At 42.2% G+C, this 25686-nt stretch overlaps 1 protein-coding gene across 1 annotated transcript in view; it reads left to right on the top strand.

The window, feature by feature from the left end:
• Window positions 1-11141: 11141 nt before the first annotated feature.
• Window positions 11142-25686, top strand: part of LOC138981341 (serine/threonine-protein kinase OSR1-like) — a 36400-nt gene continuing 21855 nt past the window's right edge. Inside the window, exons 1-10 of the mRNA XM_070354229.1 lie at window positions 11142-11277; window positions 13534-13646; window positions 13869-13977; window positions 16839-16980; window positions 17623-17678; window positions 18157-18266; window positions 18985-19086; window positions 20730-20863; window positions 23507-23555; window positions 24596-24655. Of these exons, the coding sequence (XP_070210330.1) occupies window positions 11211-11277; window positions 13534-13646; window positions 13869-13977; window positions 16839-16980; window positions 17623-17678; window positions 18157-18266; window positions 18985-19086; window positions 20730-20863; window positions 23507-23555; window positions 24596-24655 (942 nt within the window). The 5' untranslated portion in view covers window positions 11142-11210. The remainder of the gene's footprint in view (window positions 11278-13533; window positions 13647-13868; window positions 13978-16838; window positions 16981-17622; window positions 17679-18156; window positions 18267-18984; window positions 19087-20729; window positions 20864-23506; window positions 23556-24595; window positions 24656-25686) is intronic.

The following is a 25686-nucleotide window of genomic DNA, read 5'->3' on the forward strand; positions in this document are numbered from 1 at the left end:
CGCAGAAAGATCAAACCAACCAAAGGCCATGCAGAAAGATCATACCAACCAAAGGCCATGCAGAAAGATCATACCAACCAAAGGCCATGCAGAAAGATCATACCAACCAAAGGCCATGCAGAAAGATCAAACCAACCAAAGGCCACGCAGAAAGATCATACCAACCAAAGGCCATGCAGAAAGATCATACCAACCAAAGGCCATGCAGAAAGATCAAACCAACCAAAGGCCACGCAGAAAGATCAAACCAACCAAAGGCCATGCAGAAAGATCAAACCAACCAAAGGCCATGCAGAAAGATCAAACCAACCAAAGGCCATGCAGAAAGATCAACTGACCAACCAAAAGCCATGCAGAAAGATCAAACCAACCAAAGGCCATGCAGAGAGATCAAACCAACTTAACCAAAGGCCACGCAGAAAGATCAAACCAACCAAAGGCCACGCAGAAAGATCAAACCAACCAAAGGCCATGCAGAAAGATCAAACCAACCAAAGGCCATGCAGAAAGATCAAACCAACCAAAGGCCATGCAGAAAGATCAAACCAACCAAAGGCCATGCAGAAAGATCATACCAACCAAAGGCCACGCAGAAAGATCAAACCAACCAAAGGCCATGCAGAGAGATCAAACCAACCAAAGGCCATGCAGAAAGATCAAACCAACCAAAGGCCATGCAGAGAGATCAAACCAACCAAAGGCCATGCAGAAAGATCAAACCAACCAAAGGCCATGCAGAAAGATCAAACCAACCAAAGGTCATGCAGAAAGATCAAACCAACCAAAGGTCATGCAGAAAGATCAAACCAACCAAAGGTCATGCAGAAAGATCAAACCAACCAAAGGTCATGCAGAAAGATCATACCAACCAAAGGCCATGCAGAAAGATCAAACCAACCAAAGGCCATGCAGAAAGATCATACCAACCAAAGGCCATGCAGAGAGATCAAACCAACCAAAGGCCATGCAGAGAGATCAAACCAACCAAAGGCCATGCAGAGAGATCAAACCAACCAAAGGCCATGCAGAGAGATCAAACCAACCAAAGGCCATGCAGAGAGATCAAACCAACCAAAGGCCATGCAGAAAGATCAAACCGACCAGTCCAAACTCCTCGGTCTTCATGTGTGTGCCAGAGTATGCTTAAAGTGTAGGCAATGCAGAAGCTCTAGGTCTACGTGGTGTGTATGGATGAGGGGCGATATGTGTGTGTGTGTGTGTGTGTGTGTGTGTGTGTCAGTATGTGTGTGTGTGTGTGTGCGTGTGCGTGTGTGTGTGTGTCTGTGTCTGTGACTGTGTGTCCGGGGTGGGGTGGGTAATTAGCAACAGGGAAAATATTATTTCTTTGACAGGACACCGTGCCCTAGAGAAAGTGTCCTTAACTTGCAAGTGGCTTGCCACAACACAAAACAACACAACACAACACAATACAACACAACACAATACAACACAACACAATACAAGACAACACAATACAACACAACACAACACAACACAACACAACACAACACAACACAGTACACACGAAACGTTCAGATAATATCTGTGCAGCAAAGCGGTCATTGGACCGGAAACAGCCACATGCTCATTATGCATTCAGGGGGGGATACTCTCCAGCACCCAGACAAATCTGTCACTTGTTTCGTGAAGCGTCTCAGACAGGTTCTGTCATCTACGTGTTTCATGCACCGGCGCGGCCACTTTGCATTTGCCTAACTGTTTTCACTTCTACCTGTTGCTACAGGTGGAATGAACTCGTGAATTAAAAACAAAATATATTGTAGCGTTACGTCTGTTTTGTTGTAACCCCGCCCCCCGGTACGTCAGCACAAGGTAAACATGTCACAGTATCTTCTTCCCACCTCACCAATTTCCCACACCTGTACACTATTTGATAATAATGTTTTGTTTTTACACCCCCGGTATAGGGGTGTGTATAGGATTCGGTCCATGTGTTTGTTTGTTTGTGTTCGCATATAGATCTCAAGAATGAACGGACCGATCGTCACCAAACTTGGTGAACAGGTTCTATACATTCCTGAGACGGTCCTTACAAAAATTGGGACCAGTCAAACACACGGTTGGGGAGTTATTGGTGGATTAAAATTATACAAGGACTTATAGAGGGACATCTTAATGGTCAAAGGGAAGTAACCATTCTCACTCAGTCAATGCCACCAACTGAGAAGGTTATTTCCCTTTGACGGGGGTGTTTTTCCTACCTCGGAGGAATTTCTTGTTTAAATTTATTTTTTACTATCTACCAAAATATGACACTTGACACAGATCTCGATAGCCTGCGCGGTCTCGGAGAAGCGGCAACGGCTATCTCGATCTGTGTCAGTAAAATGTCAACAATACAAAAAACGTACAATGCATTCAGGGGCGTGACATATGTAAAGTAAGAAAGCTGGAATGATTTTTGTTGATGTTTTTTGTCTTGTTGTTTTGTTGTTGTTTTGTGCATTTTACTCGGAATCTTGTACTCTAGTTCACCCCGACACTGAACATTTTACTCGGAATCTTGTACTCTAGTTCACGACACTGAACATTTTACTCGGAATCTTGTACTCTAGTTCACCCCGACACTGAACATTTTACTCGGAATCTTGTACTCTAGTTCACGACACTGAACATTTTACTCGGAATCTTGTACTCTAGTTCACAACACTGAACATTTTACTCGGAATCTTGTACTGTAGTTCACCCCGACACTGAACATTTTACTCGGAATCTTGTACTCTAGTTCACGACACTGAACATTTTACTCGGAATCTTGTACTCTAGTTCACCCCGACACTGAACATTTTACTCGGAATCTTGTACTCTAGTTCACGACACTGAACATTTTACTCGGAATCTTGTACTCTAGTTCACAACACTGAACATTTTACTCGGAATCTTGTACTCTAGTTCACAACACTGAACATTTTACTCGGAATCTTGAACTCTAGTTCACAACACTGAACATTTTACTCGGAATCTTGTACTCTAGTTCACGACACTGAACATTTTACTCGGAATCTTGTACTCTAGTTCACGACACTGAACATTTTACTCGGAATCTTGTACTCTAGTTCACAACACTGAACATTTTACTCGGAATCTTGTACTCTAGTTCACGACACTGAACATTTTACTCGGAATCTTGTACTCTAGTTCACGACACTGAACATTTTACTCGGAATCTTGTACTCTAGTTCACAACACTGAACATTTTACTCGGAATCTTGTACTCTAGTTCACAACACTGAACATTTTACTCGGAATCTTGTCAGTACTCTAGTTCACGACACTGAACATTTTACTCGGAATCTTGTACTCTAGTTCCCGACACTGAAGCTTATTTTGTCCACAAATCACAATATGTTACTTTTGCTCATACCCTGTCACAAATAGTGCTCCGCTCATTAAGTGGTAGGTGTTTGTGCTCAGAGTCAAAAGCCTGTTAACTTCAACAGGATAGCAAGTAAAGATAGGTTAAATTAAACCAGCAGAATTTCTAGAAGTGCTACTTGTGTAAAAACGGCTTAACAAAAATACCAGGGACATTAAACAAAGTCAGAACAATGCTGCCATCTCTGTATGCAAAATGCTACGGTCCTACTGTGTGCATACTAGATGCCCGATCTATACCCCCCCGCCCCCCTCTTCCCCAAGTCCCTCCTCCTCCGGAAACCTCGAGTCTCTAATGTGGCAACTCTTCCTCCGACACCGACAAGTCAACACCATCTCTATCCGATATCGAATACATTGCTCTTATGTGAAACCTATACATGTAGATTCTGGACAACAACAACAACAATGACAACAACAAACACACACGCAGACACACACGCAGACACACACACGCAGACACACACACACACACACACACACACGCGCACACATACACGTGACACACACACCCACACGCACACATACACGTGACACACACACCCACACACTCACACACACGCACACACACACACTCACACACACACACTCACACACACACACACACACACACTCACACACACACACACATATATATCATATATATATATATGTTATCATCCAGGTACGTCGGTCTCGAATAGCAGCTAGCATCTGCTGAAGAGACATTAAACCCCAAAAACCAACCAACCAACCAATCCAGGTACGTGTTCAGCACTGCATCATCTTTAACAATCCACTTGTTTAGAACTAGGCTTTGTTACTGTCTTATTCATTTTTGGAATTCCGGCACGCAAAACATATTACGTCATGTATAATTACGTCATAGACAGACATTGCGTCAAAGGATATTTGTAAACATCGTGCGAGCTAATAATAGAACACCCTGACGAAGGCCACGAGGCCGAAATATTGGTGAAAACGTGAAGGCTTGTTTTGGTTATTTTTTCCATATTTGTTTGTATATATATATATATATATATATATATATATATATATACATATATATAGTTTATATATATATACACATGACACACACACACACTCACACACACACACATACACACACACAAACACACACACTCACACACACACACACACACACACACACACACACACACACACACACACACACACACAATCGTGACAATATCATCTCCCCGGTTATTTCTTGATCTCTCCTGTTTTCCGGTCCTTTCCCCCACATTGCGTTATGAGCTTATTGTCCTCAAGTGTGCAGAGTGCTATCTTGTCATACATTTCATTTAGCTTCCATAAGACGTTTCTTTGTCTCTTTAATTCTAGTCTGCAAATTATATTCGGCGTCGAGAACATTTTCTGACGGATCTATAAAATCTAATCGATGTGACAAATAAGTCTTCGAAATCCAGTTGAGCGTAAATTTTTGTCCATTCTGTATGAAAACTAGCAGACGACTACGTAAACATAGCTGACACGCGTAATAACGCAAATTCAGTGTATATCTGGACAGCTCTTTTCAAATTTAGTGCGTCGCGTCCTCCAAGAATTTCTAGTAGGGGAAGGTTGCCTAATATCATTATGGACCACTTTTTGCTTCTTGTTGATAACTAGCTTGTTTTCTTGTGAAGAAGTTTCATTTTGTGTTTGGTAGTCCTTCTCCCTTTGGTTAACCGTGAGACCTAATAAGAGGGAATTAACTTTGATAGATAATCATCAAAAAATAAAATACAGAAAAAATAACAAATGGTCCATATTGCCTGGGCGCCTAATATGAACCAATGAAGAGGCCTTCACGAATCACTCTAAATAGCCCTTTATGCTTTGAGATAACATGATACAACTTAGTGTGCAAGTCAGACTAATTCAAACATGCTTTAGATTTATCTGTTTTGGGTTGATGAGAACATTATGTGACGCACAACAGGAAACTAAAGAAACTTATTAAAAACAGAGTGAAAATAAATGAAATTATCAACTTCCACGAAAAGAAGACAGTCACTATTTGTTAACTTTTTTTGAAAGCTCGAGGGCTAGTTATAGGTTATTATCAGCAAGCTTCTTAATGATTTATTATTTTCTTCGATTTGTTGAAGGTGGTCCATATTAGGCGACACACACATACTTTGGGATTTTGCTTTTTTTTTTTGCAGTGGAAACTCGGGGTCAACACAGCTAAAATGTAACGAATACGGTCTTAGCTGTCATATATAGCAATTTTTGTGTGATAACAGCTTTGGCAGTGGACAGAAACTAGTCCGCCAAAAGTGCAAAAAAAGAGAAAAAGTCTAACGGTTTTGATGTTTGTGTTTCTGTAACTGTTTTGACATGTGCAAGTTATACCAAGAGAGGGTGAATACAGCGAATGAAAGTGTTGTGAAGTGAGCGCTCTAGCATCGTTAGTTTGTCAGAATTGGAGGTGGTCCATATTAGGCAGTGGTCCATATTAGGCAACCTTCCTCTACGTTATTCGGCTTCGAAAGTGCCTACAACAGGACGCGGGGACGTACACTTTGGGGAGCCCTGGGTCGACAGTGCGGAAGAATATGAATGACGCCAAAGCCCATCCTGACCTCAGGTCAAAATGAGTTCGGCTCATGCAGTCTCTCCCTGACAGGATGCCTTGAGTTTCCTTGTCTGGCAAGGAAACCGATTTTTGTACATATTTAGAGCTTTTTGTAATGTGTTGTGGATGTAAGCAGATTCTCGATCGTCGATAATGATTTTTCATGGTGTTTTGTAATTTTTAAATTACAGAGGAATTTTTATTTTAGACAGTTTCAAGCGAGCTATTTTTCGCGGATGTATTTACTGTGCAAACAACTCTAAATATGGCATAAGTGTCACGTGATAATCAACCGTTTGGTTTCGGCCCTCGCTGGAGCAGACGATTTTTTTGACAGTGATGCAACCATATAATTACGGTCTCCTTCCGGCAGCAGTCCCAAAATTTCGACTTATTTTGACCTTAGAACGATGTCTTTATCATAACTGTGAAGAACAGAACGGAGATCACTGTCGAAGTCGGCCAATCTGCAATCATTTTCGTCTCGCGAACACTGCTCGTGAACAACATTATGGGAGTTCACTCTGTATTCTTCTTTTGATAGATTCGCGTAGGACTTTCGCGTTCGGTCAGAGAGACACCTGGCGATAGCCGTGGAGCGAGGATTATCAGAATGGCCAAAGCCTCGAATCACGATTTTCATGTTCTTACGTTCTGTCGCGACAAGAATGAAGCCATCAGCGCCGGTGGAAGAGCTGAAACACAACCTCCATTATATAAAATTAGTGCTTAGTTAATTACCATTATATTAAATTATATACAATTATGCCTTCCCTTTGTCTGTTTACGTTTTCTGATCCCAGAACAGCCTCCCTTACTCATCTTTCCGTTTGTTTTGGTTTGTGAATCGTTACATCTGTAGTTCTTCCATATCTGTTCCATTGTCTGTCATCTTCTTTTTGTCTACTTTGACTTTGTGTGTGCCTGAAGAAGACCCTAGGGTTGAAACGTAGCTGTTATAAATTCGTTCCGTATTCTTCGTTCACACGTGAGTACATCATTTGTTGGTCTTTGTACTAACTTATCACTCTCAGTCTCACGTACAGTCATCATTGTTCTTCTAAAATTAGTGCGTCAGTGTTGTGGTTTGAATCCATCTACCATAATAATAATAACGAATAAATAAGTTTGAAGGATAGAAAGCAAATCCGAAGCTCAGCCGCAAGTATGGAAAGAGCCAGTTTCGGCCAACCCAGATTAGACAGCAGGGTCTAATTTCTCGAGACTAGTAGAAAAGAAACGTCTTGCGTCAAGCTAGTACGTCATTAACATTTACGTAGGAGTGATTCTTATTACGTAATTATACACAAAGTATTTGTTTGTTTTTTTCCACCAGAAGAGCGTTTCAACACAGAAATCAGACGGCAATGCGCAGACTACAACAAAAAGCAAACATGTTTATGACCTGAACCAAAATCTGGAAGAAAGGTATTTGTTGTGTATCCATGCCGCGTCACCATGGTTGATAGCAGTGGCAACACAGAAGATTGGTTAACCCAGGAAGAAAGCGAAACCGGACCTGCAGGGGCGAAGGACGCACGACTGTGTAGCAACCGAAGTTGATAAAAGACCTGACTCGCAACGGCCGCGTTTCATTGACCTGGCAAACTTGCACTGTCTCGGATCCTCCTTCCCACAAGACGAGTTGCATCGACGACTGACGTTTTGCACACAGACACGAGAATGAGGGGCAGGGCAAAGCAGGAAGCTGGGGTGACCAAGTCAAGCGGAGTGGTGGCTGGCAATGCAGGGGCCGTTAGCACGAGCAACACCAGCCACAGAGGCCGCGGCAGGCCACCCAAAGAGGCCATGGGAGGTGCTGTAGGGCTGAAGAAAGTCCGCAAGATAGGGCCCTCCACCACCAACACCACCAGACCGTTCAGCCTGACGGCCGTACGCGTCGCCCACGTCATCTCCCAACTGGACAACAAGCGCGGCTCCACCCTGGACTCGATCCGCAGCAAGCTGATACGCGAAGGCCACAGCATCAAGACGGCCCTCGTCCGCAACGCTCTGGATCGCGCCATCGCCTCGGGGCTGCTGAGGGAGGTGCGAGAAGAACGCTTCTCCATCCCCAAGCGCCTTGCCACCGCCAGCGCCAGCAGCAGCAGCAGCGCCAGCAGCAAGAGGGTGCGACGCGTGGCCAGCAGCGGCAGCGGCACGCAACACAAGGCAAAGCCATCGGGCAGCGCCGCGCGCTCTGGCAGCAGTGCCGACACCAAGAAACGACAGCGGCGTCCGCCTCAGGGCCGACGGCCGGCCACCGGCGTGGACAGTGGAGCCGCTCACGACGGCAACGAGATGCGAGACGACGACGAGACGGGGCTGGGGGACGGTGACGTGGACGAGGGCAACGAGATGGGGGAGAAGGGGGGAAGTCGGGTGTCGGTGTCGGAACCGGTAGCTGGCTGCGACGCGGTCATGGTATTCGGCACACACTGATTAATAAATGCTCCTCCACAAAACTGTATTCGCTGGCTTCAAGACCTTTTTGGTGTGGACGTTTGGATGTGTGTTCTTTTCTCCTTTCTGAGTGATTTCTCTCTTGCTTACATCTCTTGCTTTTTTGTTGCTCTTGTTTGTTTGAGGCACCTGTGTGGTGTGTGTGGTGTGTGTGTGTGTGTGTGTGTGTGTGTGTGTGTGTGTGTGTGTGAGCCACACTCGAGCTCGCACCAGTGATCTTCCGCATACACAACTACAAAAGAACATCCACACGCACAGATTGGAAGATTCAAAACACGCACACCACAATTATAAGGTCGGACAAAACGCGCTTGCTTGCGTATGTGTGTGTGTGTGCGACAGACATATACATGCGCACACACACAAGCACACGCGCACACACACAAACTATCACACACACACGCATGTACGTACATGTACCACTCACACACACACACACACACTGACGCACATACACGCGCGCGCACATACACGCACACACACACACACGCGCGCGCGCACGCTTACACACACACACGTACACACACACACACACACACACACACACACGCACACACACAAAGGAAGACGAATCTTGTTCGTGTCCGTGTGTGTGTGTGTGTGTGTGGGGGGGGGGGGGGGGTGTGTGCGTGCGTGCGTGTCTGTGCCAGTGTGTGTGTGTGCGTGTTCGTGTGTGTGTTGTGTATGTTCGTGTGTGTGTGTGTGTGTGTGTGTGTGTGTGTGTGTGTGTGTGTGTGTGTGTGAATACGAATACGAATACGAATAATAATTCGAATAAACTTTATTGTCATGAAACGTAATGTTTATCCCCGAGTACGCTAGTACTAGGGCTCAGTTAATTGTGTGTCTGTCTGTCTGTCTCCACTTAACAGCTTATTGCTGGGAAACTACTGGGCGCAGTTCGTTCAAAAGTTGATACACTAACTTGATAATAGGTCCGATTGATCGTATTAAAACTTCAAGGTTAATCATCCCTACATAATGATTCCTAACAAACAAACAAACAAACAAACAAACAAACAAACAAACAAAACATAAAAAACACAAACAAATAAACAAACAAATCACACCAAACAAACCACTAAACCTCCAAACAAAGAAACAAACAAACACCACACAAACAAACCACCAAACAAACAATCAAACAATCTACCAAACAAAAACAAACAAACAATTAATCAAACAAACCACCACACAAACAAACCACCGCACAAACAAACCACCACACAAACAAATAAACAACCGCCAAACAAACAAACAAACAAACAATCATACAAACCACCAAACCACTAGACAAACCACCACACAAACCAGCAAACCACCAAACAAACAAACAAGCAATAAAAACAAAGGAACATTAACAAACAAACAAACAAACAAACAAACAAACAAACAAACAAACAGTAAACAAACAAACAAACAAGATACACAGCTAATATCGACCGGCCGACCGAATTAATGCCGCGAGGTATGCCAGACTAACGTAAAACACTCTTTTTACATGAAGTGATAGCTGGGGTGCACTGTGACATTGTTGCGAGGTGCCGGGGACATTTTCCCGGTGGAACTCAAAGTAGTGGCGGCGGGGAAAGCATTCGCACATGTCACAGCGACAGCCTCAGTCTAATAGTCAGTTTGTCACAACATTGAAACCCCACTTTTACCATCCTCGGCCCATCAGTATTAAAACTGACTTCTCCTCTCGTAGAGAGATCAAATCAAATCAAATTAAATCAAATCAAATCAACTTTTATTGTACAATGGTTGTGGCATTAGCATTTCAGACGAACTTTTTTTTTCCAACCAGCCCTCGCCGGCCCAGATTTACACCGACAGTCACATCAAAAAAATGAAAAAAAGCAGAAAACAAAATCATAGGAATATGCACATATTAAAGGCTTTACACGAATACTAAGCGTTATATGTACAGTTGTGGACACTTTAACTACTGAACATACATGCATGACTCAAATGTGTTATCAAATCTTGGAGTTTTTAGTCAGTATAGGCTAGTAATGAAACCCTGATGCGGCTATGGAAAAATAGAAATAATCTCAGAAAAACGAAGTCTGCCATCACTGTGACTTTTAACGCAGGTTTACTTTAATACAATGAAAGGTGTTTTTTGAAAGTATTGAGAGAGAGAGAGAGAGAGAGAGAGAGAGAGAGAGAGAGAGAGAGAGAGAGAGAGAGAGAGAGAGAGATAGAGTCGCTGGTCACTCAGTGTCGGGTCAGCGGCAACTCCGTCCACACAACCCGGCCTGTGTCGTCTCCCCACGCCCACGCCCACCCCCACCCTCCCGGGCCAGTGTCCCTCTTCCCACCGCTGTTGAGTTACTCAGTCAAACTTCCAAAAATACTTTGCCAATAAAGCATATTTCAAATCTTCACTACAACTTGTGTAGATTTTGTGTGTATACTGAATTTTTATTTCTCTTATATCGTTCAAATAGCCTGGACTAGTCACTGACTCAGTGACTCGAGTGTGAAATATAGTAATGTTTGAACATACATTTATTTTCAATCTCGCTTTTTTGAGGGTCGTAAAACGGCGCGTTATCGTTTTTTATTTTTCCGATGACCGATATTTCGCTGTTAAACAAGGTGACTCACGCTTTAAAAGAGCATACGTGTTCCATCCGCAGTGTCGAGGACCTGAATGACTATAAACCGAAATCTACGTTCAACAAAAGGGGGAGTACTCCAGTGGGTCTATTCCGCCATTTTTGCCGGTGACAGATTTGGAGGAACCAGTCTGTCTGACGAGATGGCTGTGCCTGCGGACAATTCGTGGCCTCTCAAGAGGGAAGACTATGAACTACAAGATGTTATTGGTAAGTCTATTATACTTCAACGCGTAAGTATGACACGTGAGCTTCTGTTAAGTGTATTGCAGAGCGGTAGCCCAGACTGAAAACTTTGTCCCGAGATCGATGAAGGTGGCATTAGTGCTGCTTCACAAGAAGTCGGAAGTACTCGTTTAGCTCGTGCAGTGTTCTTTTGCTGATGAATTCCTCTTTTGCACACGTTCATATTGAATTCGTGTCTCATAATGCACATACAATGATGTGGTGCTAACTTTGTCGGTATCTCGCTGTCTCACTGGGTACAGTGATGCATAAACCTCTTGTTTACCAGTACTAGGTTTTTTTACTACTACCACTCTTATAATTTCAGTGTCAGACTTGCCAATGGTTCTACAACGTAGTACGAGATCCATGGAGCTGAAGCACATATTGGATTGCTTTAAATAGCACCCTGGCAATAGAATGGAAGTCTGATTTTGTAAAGAAGTGGACAGTACAGGATTGTAAATTGTAATGGACCACCATTATTAATCAAAGTGGATTCAGGAAGAGCGGCGCGTTCTGCAGCGTTACGATTTACGACACGCGGCGATTCGAGGAGGAGGGCTGCGATTGGCGACGCGCCATGTATTCTGCTGTTACATTTCCGTCACGATCTCAAAGTTTTGAACAGTTACATCTATCGGATCTATTTGAAAAATAAATAAAACGAAAAACCGAGCACCATTCTCTCTCTCTCTCTCTCTAGTTTTTTCCAAGCAATTTTCTTCTTCTTTTTCTTCTGGTTGATAAGAACACGTAGATTCAGTCAGCAGAAAGCGATATTTGTTCGTCTTCCAGCCCTGAAGTTGCTTTTGAATGTCCAAAGAAGGGGTGTAAAGGTTCTTAGGTTTACATCGGGCACAGAAACACGCGGTTTTTATAGTTTTTCTGGTTGATTTGAACGCATGCGCAGATCGTATTTGTGAGTGTTATTGTTCTTCCTCCTCTTATTAATATTATGAAGACTTCTTTGAATCTATCATTACACCTTCCAATTGTACCCAGCCATGCAAAGAAAAAGGAAAACATAGAGAAATACAGGCACACACAGAAGAGAGAAGCTTGAAAAACACACGGCACGTGTTCCAAAACAAGGCTGCAAAATCGCTTGCCATAATTAATATTGTGTTGTGGGACTACTGCATGGGAGCGCAGAAGTTAATGATTCACACTCACAGGCGGACACAGGCAAACAAAACATGTCAATGAGAACGTTGCTATGGCTTTACTATACTTCTTCCTCCCGCATTGTGGTGTTCCTTAACTCACCAGGTGAGACAGAAGCTGTTCTGATACTGGAATTTGGCACAGCCACAGAGCAGCTGTATGTCATCTGGTGACAGACTGTGAGAGTGAAGCACTGAAAGTCTGGTGTCACTGTGATACATGTTGGTGTTGGCAGTCTGGGGTGGTGCTTTCAAATTGCTGCAGTGGGGAGATTTTCCTGCAGTGTCAGCTTGTTGCAAAGGACAGGCTTTCATTTTATACTGCAGGGACTGTTGACTAGGACTGAAACTGACTTAATACGTTCAAATTTGCACCAAGTACTAACAAATAAAAAAAATCACCTGGACAAGTCCACAAAATTACTAGAAAGATTCGTCGATTTTGACAAATGAAGAAGAAAACTCCAATTGTTGTATGCAACCAGTGAACCACAGAATGGGACACTTAATGGGCCTCTAGACATATGCATGCATTAACACAAGTCCATAATTTACTACATGTACCACTATTGGGTTTGTACAGGTGCTTGACATCCTTGAAAATGCTTGGATTTGAAGGGGTCAATTTCAAGTCCTTGAAAAACTCCCATAGTCCTTCAAAAAACAAATGTTGCTGAATGGCTACAGAGCAACCCACCACAGTATAAATTTGCAAGGTTTAATTATTTTACAAATTTATGTCAAACTGCAAGAAAAAAGTTACCTGCTGTTCCAAAAAATCTGTACAAATCCTGTACTTCTACTTGGTATCAATCATGTTTGAGTCTGGCCTGGTGGTCAAATTATCCATGTTAATAGTGAAAACAGCATTTGGCAGACAATCATCTTGCATAATTAAGGGGTTTCAATGTCATTTTTGACTGCTAATTCCTGGTTGCTGCAGCTAAGCTGTGCCAAGTCATCCAGGTTTGCGGGAAGCATAGTTGGTGTCCTGATCAGTGTTATAAACTTATATGTTTCATTCTGTGGTGCATCGAAGAATGTGTATTCAAACTGAAATAAATGGTCACTACAGGTGCCGGTGCCACGGCTGTGGTGCAGGCGGCGCTGTGCGTGCCAAGGAACGAGCGGGTCGCCATCAAGCGTATCAATCTGGAGAAGTGCAACACCACTGTGGAAGAGCTCCTGGTGGGTCACAATTTGCCATTTGCCCAAAAGTTGATTTCTATTTATTTTTCGTGTTGTCGTTTGTTATTGTGTGGAACATGTCTTGGTTTTGTGTGCTAAACTTAAACTTTGATATTTTGCATGCATTTTTAAATAATGATGTTGTTTTTGGAGACAATTTCAGTAGCTTTTACCAGCTCAGAATGTTGTTTGTTACTACACGTGTGTTGGTGTGTTTTGCAGAAAGAGATCCAGGCCATGAGCCAGTGTAAACATGAGAACGTGGTGGGTTACTACACATCCTTTGTGGTCAAGGAAGAGCTGTGGGTCATCATGAAACTCTGCAGTGGAGGTCAGTGGCCAGCGTCGAGTGCTGCATATCATTATACAAAAAATCCACCCCGACATTGTCTGGGGGGGTCAAAACGATTTAGTGATACGGTAGCATGGTGAATTGCTGTCATTTTGAGATCAGATGTTGCAAAAAATGTTCCCCTCGGTTTTGAACCCTTATCCCTCTGTCCCTTTTTCTGTTGGCATCGTATGTTAACTTTAAATGATTTGTTAGTGAACTGCATGTGCATTTTAAAGTACAGTCAGTGCGGACAAGGAGCACGAGTGGATTGTTTGTCTCCCTAAAAGCAAGGCCTTACGGGTATTGACTCTTCTACAGCCCATACAAACCCTATTTCTGAACATCGTCTATTTTTCAAGCATACGGTGGATCCCCCTTTTTACAACCGTCTCATGTCAGCTGTGTCTTCACATTGAAATCTCATGTGAATGACATGCTATGTGTTGTCAGGGTCCATGAAATCTCATGTGAATGACATGCTATGTGTTGTCAGGGTCCATGAAATCTCATGTGAATGACATGCTGTGTGTTGTCAGGGTCCATGAAATCTCATGTGAATGACATACTGTGTGTTGTCAGGGTCCATGAAATCTCATGTGAATGACATACTGTGTGTTGTCAGGGTCCATGAAATCTCATGTGAATGACATGCTGTGTGTTGTCAGGGTCCATGAAATCTCATGTGAATGACATGCTGTGTGTTGTCAGGGTCCATGAAATCTCATGTGAATGACATGCTGTGTGTTGTCAGGGTCCATGAAATCTCATGTGAATGACATGCTGTGTGTTGTCAGGGTCCATGAAATCTCATGTGAATGACATGCTGTGTGTTGTCAGGGTCCATGAAATCTCATGTGAATGACATGCTCTGTGTTGTCAGGGTCCATGAAATCTCATGTGAATGACATGCTGTGTGTTGTCAGGGTCCATGAAATCTCATGTGAATGACATGCTGTGTGTTGTCAGGGTCCATGAAATCTCATGTGAATGACATGCTGTGTGTTGTCAGGGTCCATGAAATCTCATGTGAATGACATGCTCTGTGTTGTCAGGGTCCATGAAATCTCATGGGAATGACATGCTATGTGTTGTCAGGGTCCATGAAATCTCATGTGAATGACATACTGTGTGTTGTCAGGGTCCATGAAATCTCATGGGAATGACATGCTGTGTGTTGTCAGGGTCCATGAAATCTCATGTGAATGACATGCTATGTGTTGTCAGGGTCCATGAAATCTCATGTGAATGACATGCTGTGTGTTGTCAGGGTCCATGAAATCTCATGTGAATGACATGCTCTGTGTTGTCAGGGTCCATGAAATCTCATGTGAATGACATGCTCTGTGTTGTCAGGGTCCATGAAATCTCATGTGAATGACATACTGTGTGTTGTCAGGGTCCATGAAATCTCATGTGAATGACATGCTGTGTGTTGTCAGGGTCCATGAAATCTCATGTGAATGACATGCTGTGTGTTGTCAGGGTCCATGAAATCTCATGGGAATGACATGCTATGTGTTGTCAGGGTCCATGAAATCTCATGTGAATGACATGCTGTGTGTTGTCAGGGTCCATGAAATCTCATGGGAATGACATGCTATGTGTTGTCAGGGTCCATGAAATCTCATGTGAATGACATGCTGTGTGTTGTCAGGGTCCATGAAATCTCATGGGAATGACATGCTATGTGTTGTCAGGGTCCATGAAATCTCATGTGAATGACATGCTATGTGTTGTCAGGGTCCATGAAATCTCATGTGAATGACATGCTGTGTGTTGTCAGGGTCCATGAAATCTCATGGGAATGACATGCTGTGTGTTGTCAGGGTCCATGAAATCTCATGGGAATGACATGCTGTGTGTTGTCAGGGTCCATGAAATCTCATGTGAATGACATGCTGTGTGTTGTCAGGGTCCATGAAATCTCATGTGAATGACATGCTGTGTGTTGTCAGGGTCCATGAAATCTCATGTGAATGACATGCTATGTGTTGTCAGGGTCCATGAAATCTCATGTGAATGACATACTGTGTGTTGTCAGGGTCCATGAAATCTCATGTGAATGACATGCTGTGTGTTGTCAGGGTCCATGAAATCTCATGGGAATGACATGCTGTGTGTTGTCAGGGTCCATGAAATCTCATGTGAATGACATGCTGTGTGTTGTCAGGGTCCATGAAATCTCATGTGAATGACATGCTGTGTGTTGTCAGGGTCCATGAAATCTCATGTGAATGACATGCTGTGTGTTGTCAGGGTCCATGAAATCTCATGGGAATGACATACTGTGTGTTGTCAGGGTCCATGAAATCTCATGTGAATGACATGCTGTGTGTTGTCAGGGTCCATGAAATCTCATGGGAATGACATGCTATGTGTTGTCAGGGTCCATGAAATCTCATGTGAATGACATGCTGTGTGTTGTCAGGGTCCATGAAATCTCATGTGAATGACATGCTGTGTGTTGTCAGGGTCCATGAAATCTCATGTGAATGACATGCTGTGTGTTGTCAGGGTCCATGAAATCTCATGTGAATGACATGCTGTGTGTTGTCAGGGTCCATGAAATCTCATGTGAATGACATGCTGTGTGTTGTCAGGGTCCATGAAATCTCATGTGAATGACATACTGTGTGTTGTCAGGGTCCATGAAATCTCATGTGAATGACATACTGTGTGTTGTCAGGGTCCATGAAATCTCATGTGAATGACATGCTGTGTGTTGTCAGGGTCCATGAAATCTCATGTGAATGACATGCTGTGTGTTGTCAGGGTCCATGAAATCTCATGTGAATGACATGCTGTGTGTTGTCAGGGTCCATGAAATCTCATGTGAATGACATGCTGTGTGTTGTCAGGGTCCATGCTGGACATCATCAAGGCCAGGATGCGGTCAGGGAACTACAAGAGCGGCGTGCTGGACGAACCGGCCATCGCCACCGTGCTCAAAGAGGTCCTCAAGGGGCTGGAGTACTTCCACAACAACGGTCAGATCCACCGGTCAGTGGGCTTTTCACTTTGTTCTTCACAGGTCAGTGGCAAGTTGCGGGATCCTTGCCAGCTTTGAGTTTTTTCTCTCCCTGTTCTCCAGTCTACTGAATATGCGGAGTACAATCTCGAGGCAAGGCAACATTTATTTAACAACCCCCATGTGGTTACATGAAGTTGAAAAAAAATTACTATAAAAAATGTATAATGAGACACAACACTTCATAATTGATAAACATAAATAGGTCAAACTGGACTTATAACTAATTGATTATACCACAAATGTGTTGATAATGCAAAGTATAGTGCAGTGTTCACCATGGGATAGTCATTGTTGTCTCTGTGCATAGCTTTACCTGTGGACGCTGAACATACAAGCTGTACGGGGCGGGGAAATAGCTCAGTCGGAAGTGGCGCTGACTTCAAAACCAGTTGTCATTATCGGTGTTGGTTCGATCTCCATGTTCGGTGAGGGATTTATTTTCCAGAGTTAGAACATGAGTAAATGCTTGCAGGAAAAAGAAAAAATGGGCAGCGCCGTACTGGATGGCAGCTTGCTTTGCCCAGAGAGAAAGCAACCTGAAGTTCCATGAGGGTAACCTCGCAGGACTATATACAATCTTATTCTTATCCTTACTGACATGTTTGTTGCAGAGACATCAAAGCTGGCAACATTTTGCTGGGAGATGATGGAAATGTCTACGTCGCTGGTGAGAGATTCTTTGTCACCTTATTGTAATTTACCCCACGTCTGTACTGGATCTGTATGTCGGAGCTAATTCAGTGTCATGTATTTTGTTGGGGACAACTGTTCTCATTGACTATTTTTGTGTGTCATGGATGACTGGGTGTGACTGGTAAAGCTTGTTTTGACACAAGACTGGTTTCTGTTAGTACACCAGCTCAGGGAAGAAAGGTGGTACCTGTGTGTGTAGGGGGGGGGGGGGGGGGCGGGGGTGGGGTGTCCACTTTTAAATGTTGTGAATGTGACGGCAGCGCTGATGTGTACACTAGCAGCCTTTGGTGTCAGGGGGTGCGGGGAGGAGATTGTAAACTGCTGAGAATGCAACTGAGTCGGTGCAATAGTATTGTATATGTTGACAGACTTTGGTGTCAGGGGGGGGGGGGGGGGGGGGTGTAAACTGCTGTGAATATGGCTGACTGCAATGGTGTTGTGTACACTGACAGACTTCGGGGTGAGCGCCTGGCTGGCTACGGGGAAGGACATGACGCGTGACTCGGTCAGACACACCTTTGTGGGCACACCTTGCTGGATGGCACCTGAGGTCATGGAACAGGTGAGATTAATTATAATGATAATGGTATTTATACCTTGCAATTTCTGTTTCCTGAAAGCACAAAAACTAGTTTCAAATGCATTCATTGGATTGTTTAGTTTCTTAAAATTTGGTCAAAAGTAAGCTTATGAAGTTATGGGCTTGTTATGGTGTGTGTGTGTGTGTGTGCGTGTGTGTGTACTTTTAAACATTGTACGCAAAGTTTTTGCTTAGTGCTTGGGTTCTTGGTGTTATGTCTCAGTTAAATGTATGTTTTGTATGCTTGTTGATTTGTGCTAGTTTATTCTATAATGAATTTGTAAAGCGCCTGGAGCCAATTGATGGGACTCGCGCTATAGAAAAGTTATTTATTATTATTATTATTATTATTAAAAACAGTTCTTTTTCTTTTTGAAATTACAACTCGGGGATTTGTTTTGAATGGGGAGTTGCTGTAGTAACATGGAGGCAATATGAAAATAGTTAGATGCCAGTGCTGCAGAGATGGTGTACAGGCATTACCGTGACTTACCTGAAGATGATGGTGTACAGGCATTACCGTCACTTACCTGAAGATGATGGTGTACAGGCATTACCATGACTTAACTGAAGATGATGGTGTACAGGCATTACCGTCACTTACCTGAAGATGATGGTGTACAGGCATTACTGTCACTTACCTGAAGATGATGGTGTACAGGCATTACCGTGACTTACCTGATGATGATGGTGTGTGCAGGTGACTGGCTACGACTTCAAGGCGGACATCTGGAGCTTCGGCATCACGGCCATTGAGCTGGCCACCGGCACTGCCCCCTACCACAAGTACCCTCCCATGAAGGTCTGTATCGCTGGCTGGCAGCTTTGGACACAAAACTTAACGTTGAGGTTATCTTAGATGGTTTTCAAGCTACACCTCCGAAACTTTGCACACTTTTAGGGTTTGATGATCGCACGAAGTGACCCCAGTTTGATTGACCCTCGTCAAATTTGGGGTCACAGCGGGGTCATGTTCGTTTCATAAAAACTTAACGTTGAGGTTATCTCGGATGTTTTCAAAGCTGGAGCTTTTAAACTTTGCACACTTCTAGGGTTTGATAATCTCCCGACTTAACCTAAGTTTGATTGACCCTCGTCAAGTTTTGGGGTCACAGGGGGTCATGTTCGATTGATAATAACTTAACATGGACGTTATTTCAGGTGTTTTGGAAGCTAGAGCTTTAAAACTTTGAACATTTTAAGGGTTTGATTTGCCAACGTGACCCTAGTTTGTTTTACCCCCGTCACAGAGGGGTCATGTTCGTAAAAACTGTACGTTGATATTTTCTTAGTTATTTTGGGAGCAAAAACCTTCAAATTTCACACGATAGTAGGTGTTGATAATCTGCAGATATGACCAAAATTTGGCTTGTTTTCATCAAATTTCAGAGTCACAAGTTTGAATATGTGTGAATATTCTTATGGTTGAATAACGGCAGACACTAGTGTTAAAAGTGAATTTTTTTTTTGTTTCATAACTCTTGGGTCAACAATTGTTTTAGAATTTAAGTACTCAGTCCATCTCCTGAGAAAATTAAAAAAAAAAAAAATTTACCATCGGTTGCCATGGTAGCAATCCAAGATGGCCGCCAAACTGCCCCTTTTTAAAACCCTAAGGCTTTTTTATAACTGCACGAAATTTTGTTTTGATGCTTGTTGTTTATAATTTAGCACAATGCAGAGAAACTGATAGTATTTTTTTGATATCTCAAGTCATTTAAAAAATATCAGGGATGAAAGTGAGTGATGTTGAATTTCATGAAAAAATGCCCCCCAAAATGGTATAACTTCTCAAGAATTTTTTTTCAACAAATCACTATCAGTTTCTGCAAAATAACACACTCAAGATGTATGCAAAGTTTCAACAACGCAACTTTATTAGAAAAAAAGCCTTAGCCTTTTGAAGTGACAAAAAAGTAGTTTTGAGAGAATGCACAAAACGTGAAGAAAATGGTGTTTTTTTTACACAAACGTTTACGAAACATGTAACAAAACAACACTGACAAAACAAGTCTTGCTTAGTTCCACAGAAAAACGGAAACTAAATTCAACAGCCAGTGGTCTGCAAGCACCACGGAACCTGTTCCAAGGTCACAATGATCAACTCTCATCCGTTATGTGCACGCTGCATAAAGTATGCCCATCCATAATTCCCAACTTGTTACCAGTGAAGCCTCTTATCTTGGACCTCTTTTGGACTTGCTTTGAATAATCAGGGAGTCATATAACAGTGTCCTTTACTTTTTATACTACAATATTTGGGTTGACTTCTGTGAATGCCTTGCAATGCCATGGGTACTTTGAAAGCTCCTCTCCAGCTTCCACCTCTGCATCTGTATAGACAACATCAATTCAAAAATTAATATGTCTCAAAAATTAATATGTCTCAAAAAGCTGCGACTCTAATGACTGAACAAGACGGTGATGAGAGCGGTGTGTGTGCAGGTGCTGATGCTGACGCTGCAGAACGAGCCGCCGTCCCTGGACACCAGCGCCGAGGACAAGGACCAGTACAAGGGCTACAGCAAGATCTGCCGCAAGATGATCAACGAGTGTCTCAAGAAGGACCCAGAGAAAAGGTGAGCCTTGCTCACATAGACCAGTCATAGACACACACATGCATGCAGACATAGACATAGGAGCAACATAGACCAGTCATAAACACACACATGCATACAGACATAGACACAGACATATAGACATAGGAGCAACAAAGACCAGTCATAGACACACACATGCATACAGACATAGACACAGGCATATAGACATAGGAGCAACATAGACTAGTCATAGACACACACATGCATACAGACACAGGCATATAGACATAGGAGCAACATAGACCAGTCACAGACACACAAGCATACAGACACAGACATATAGACATAGGAGCAACATAGACTTGAATATTATTTTATGAAGCTGGAGGGGGGGGGGGGGGGTTCATAGACCAGTCATAAACACACACATGCATACAGACATAGACACAGACATATAGACATAGGAGCAACACAGACCAGTCATAGACACACACATGCATACAGACATATAGACACAGGCATATAGACATAGGAGCAACATAGACCAGTCACAGACACACAAGCATACAGACACAGACATATAGACATAGGAGCAACATAGACCAGTCATAGACAGACACATGCATACAGACATAGACACAGGCATATAGACATAGGAGCAACATAGACCAGTCATAGACACACACATGCATACAGACATAGGAGCAACATAGACCAGTCATAGACACACACATGCATACATAGACACAGACATATAGACATAGGAGCAACATAGACCAGTCATAGACACACACATGCACACATAGACACAGACATATAGACATAGGAGCAACATAGACCAGTCATAGACACACATGCATATAGACAGACACAGGCATATAGACATAGGAGCAACATAGACCAGTCATAGGCACACATGCATACAGACATAGACACAGACATATAGACATAGTAGCAACATAGACCACCGTCAGCACTGTCTTGACTTTGTAACAGCACCATCTTGACTTTGTAACAGCACCGTCTTGACTTTGTAACAGCACCGTCTTGACTTTGTAACAGCACCGTCTTGACTTTGTAACAGCACCGTCTTCAACGTATGATTACCTGTAGTACAGTGTAACCCCTCTTTAGAGAATGAACAAGGCTAAGGCAAGGCAATATTTATTTCAAAAAACCCCGAGGGTTACATGAATTTGAAAAAAATGACACTAAGCACAACAAGTCGCGTAAGGCGAAAATACAACATTTAGTCAAGTAGCTGTCGAACTCACAGAATGAAACTAAACGCAATGCAACGCAGCAAGACCGTATACTCGTAACATCGTCAGTCCACCGCTCACGGCAAAGGCAGTGAAATTGACAAGAAGAGCGGGGTAGTAGTTGCGCTGAGAACGATAGCACGCTTTTCTGTACCTCTCTTCGTTTTAACTTTCTGAGCGTGTTTTTAATCCAAACATATCATATCTATATGTTTTTGGAATCAGGAACCGACAAGGAATAAGATGAAAGTGTTTTTAAATTGATTTCGACAATTTAATTTTGATAATAATTTTTATATATTTAATTTTCAGAGCTTGTTTTTAATCCAAATATAACATATTTATATGTTTTTGGAATCAGCAAATGATGGAGAATAAGATGAACGTAAATTTGGATCGTTTTATAAAAGAAATATTTTTTTTACAATTTTCAGATTTTTAATGACCAAAGTCATTGATTAATTTTAAGCCACCACGCTGAAATGCAATACCGAAGTCCGGGCTTCGTCGAACAATACTTGACCAAAATTTCAACCAATTTGGTTGAAAAATGAGGGCGTGACAGTGCCGCCTCAACTTTCACGAAAAGCCGGATATGACGTCATCAAAGACATTTATCAAAAACATGAAAAAAAGTATGGGGATATCATACCCAGGAACTTTCATGTCACATTTCATAAAGATCGGTCCAGTAGTTTGGTCTGAATCGCTCTACACGCACACACACACACACACACACACACACACACACATACACACACACATACACCACGGTCACCCTCGTCTCGATTCCCCCCTCGATGTTAAAACATTTAGTCATAACTTGACTAAATGTAACAAAAAAGATATGTTATCACAGAAAATCTGAAAAATCAAGGTCTTGAAAGAGACGGAACATTAAATTGGGAGGTCTTGAAGGGGAGGTTCCACTGTACAGTGAACTCGGTACAATTGCCAAGCCATAAAAGATGGGTTGTTTTGCTGACTGGTGGAAAGTTGCTGATCACTTTAGATAGTTACCTCCCTATAGTAGTTTAATGTTCAAAAATAAAAGGAATTCTTACTTAAAATCGTTAGATACACAAACGTTATTTGTATTTTTGACCAAAAGATGACATTTTACACAGATGGAGACAGGCAGTTTTCCCCCGAGACCGCACCAGCAAACTAGCACAAATATAAATAACATGGAACCAGTAAGAGTCCAACTCAGTACTGATTTTGTTGTTTTATCAGCGGAAAAAAACCGCTAGTTCTAAAAATCAACCGGTAGCCAAATTTCAGCTGGTAAAATACCGGTAATTACCTGTTAACGCCAATACTGAATAACGTATAATTATTGACTCATCCTTGAAAAGCTTTGGCTTGTGAGCAGTTTCTGTGACTGCCACTGATGTCTTGTGTTTTACTCCGTGTGCAGACCGACCGCCAAACAGCTGTTGAAACACGAGTTCTTCAAGAAAGCAAAAGTAAGCATGATTAAGAGTAAGATTTCCTGCACTGTATGCTTATGCTGTTTATGTTAGTGTTACAGAAAGACGTTCCATAACTGGTGAATATAATGTCTTCAGAGTTTTGCTTTGTTTTAGCTGGAATAGATAATGTTTGGAAATGACTGGGTTTGTGGGCTATGAAAGAGTATTATGACTATTATGAAGTGGGTAACATTGCAGCTGATAAGTTTTATGCATTTATGTTGAAACTTTGTGACAAGAAGTTAACATGTTGTTCATTTTATTGACAGGATCATGAATACCCGAAGAAAACTTTGATACAAAAAGTTAACATGTTGTTCATTTTATTGAAAGGATCATGAATACCTGAAGAAACTTTGTGACGAGACGTTAGCATGTTGTTTATTTAACAATAACAATAACAACACTTTATTGTCCATTAAAATGTTACATAAAAAATGGAAAATTTTATTGACAGGATCTTGAATACTTGAAGCAAAACACTGAAACTTTGTGAGGAGACGTTAACATGTTGTTCATTTTATTGACAGGATCGTGAATACCTGAAGAAAACACTGAAACTTTGTGACGAGACGTTAACATGTTGTTCAATTTGTTGACAGGATCATGAATACCTGAAGAAGACACTGAAACTTTGTGACGAGACGTTAACATGTTGTTCAATTTGTTGACAGGATCATGAATACCTGAAGAAAACACTGAAACTTTGTGACGAGACGTTAACATGTTGTTCAATTTTTTGACAGGATCGTGAATACCTGAAGAAGACACTGAAACTTTGTGAGGAGACGTTAACATGTTGTTCATTTTATTGACAGGATCGTGAATACCTGAAGAAAACACTGAAACTTTGTGACGAGACGTTAACATGTTGTTCAATTTGTTGACAGGATCATGAATACCTGAAGAAGACGCTGAAACTTTGTGACGAGACGTTAACATGTTGTTTAATTTGTTGACAGGATCATGAATACCTGAAGAAAACACTGAAACTTTGTGACGAGACGTTAACATGTTGTTCAATTTGTTGACAGGATCATGAATACCTGAAGAAGACGCTGCTGGCTGAGGGCATCTCTTTGAAGGCTCAGAAGGTAGAGAAACTGCTTCTCATGCACTTGGCAACATGTTCTCCGTGGAAAAGAGGGGATCAGCATCTCATTCTCATAGCTTTCGGGTCTTACTTGTACTATGCTTCATACATGGTTAACATACATGGTTATACATATTTATGTTGGTTAACATACATGTTTACACATATTTATGTTGGTTAACATGTTTACACATATTTATGTTGGTTAACATACATGTTTACACATATTTATGTTGGTTAACATACATGTTTACACATATTTATGTTGGTTAACATACATGTTTACACATATTTATGTGGGTTAACATGTTTACACATATTTATGTTGGTTAACATACACGTTTACTGTACACATATTTATGTTGGTTAACATACACGTTTATACATATTTATGTTAGTTAACAAACATGTTTATACATATTTATGTTAGTTAACAAACATGTTTACACATATTTATGTTGGTTAACATACATGTCTTAAAAGGGAGGAAGTCTACAAGGGGAGTTCCTCTGGAAACGTTTTTTCTCAGTTTGACCTCGCCACGCAGTAGGCCGTCCTCTCCTGAATTGAAAGTGTTTTGGTGGTGAGATGCACTTGCTCTGTGTAAACATGTGAAACTTCTCACAACAGTGAGGGTTTCTTGTAAGGGCGATTGCATTTTCTGAGAGAAAAGGAGCTCCATTAATGTGCTGAAAATCATACCAGTAACCAACCTAGGTCAGTTGCGTGTTGGTCATTATTTGCAAACATATACTAGCAGACGATGTGCCCAAGAAGCCTCAAACAGTAGTGATGAAGCATGTCATTGACTGCATGACTAACAAGAGAAGATAATCATACCCTTTGAGGTGGCAACTGATTTGATGGGTGCTGAATGTTGTATCCAGGTAAATCGTGTGCCTGCATACCCCCCGCGGGTTAGGGGGAGTCCCATATTGGTTGGGACGAGAAAGAATTTGCCCGATGCTCCCCAGCATGTCGTAAGAGGCGACTAACGGATTCTGTTTCTCCTTTTACCCTTGTTAAGTGTTT

This window comes from Littorina saxatilis, linkage group LG12, assembly GCF_037325665.1.
Source record: "Littorina saxatilis isolate snail1 linkage group LG12, US_GU_Lsax_2.0, whole genome shotgun sequence".
In the NCBI taxonomy this organism is placed as follows: Eukaryota; Metazoa; Mollusca; class Gastropoda; order Littorinimorpha; family Littorinidae; genus Littorina; species Littorina saxatilis.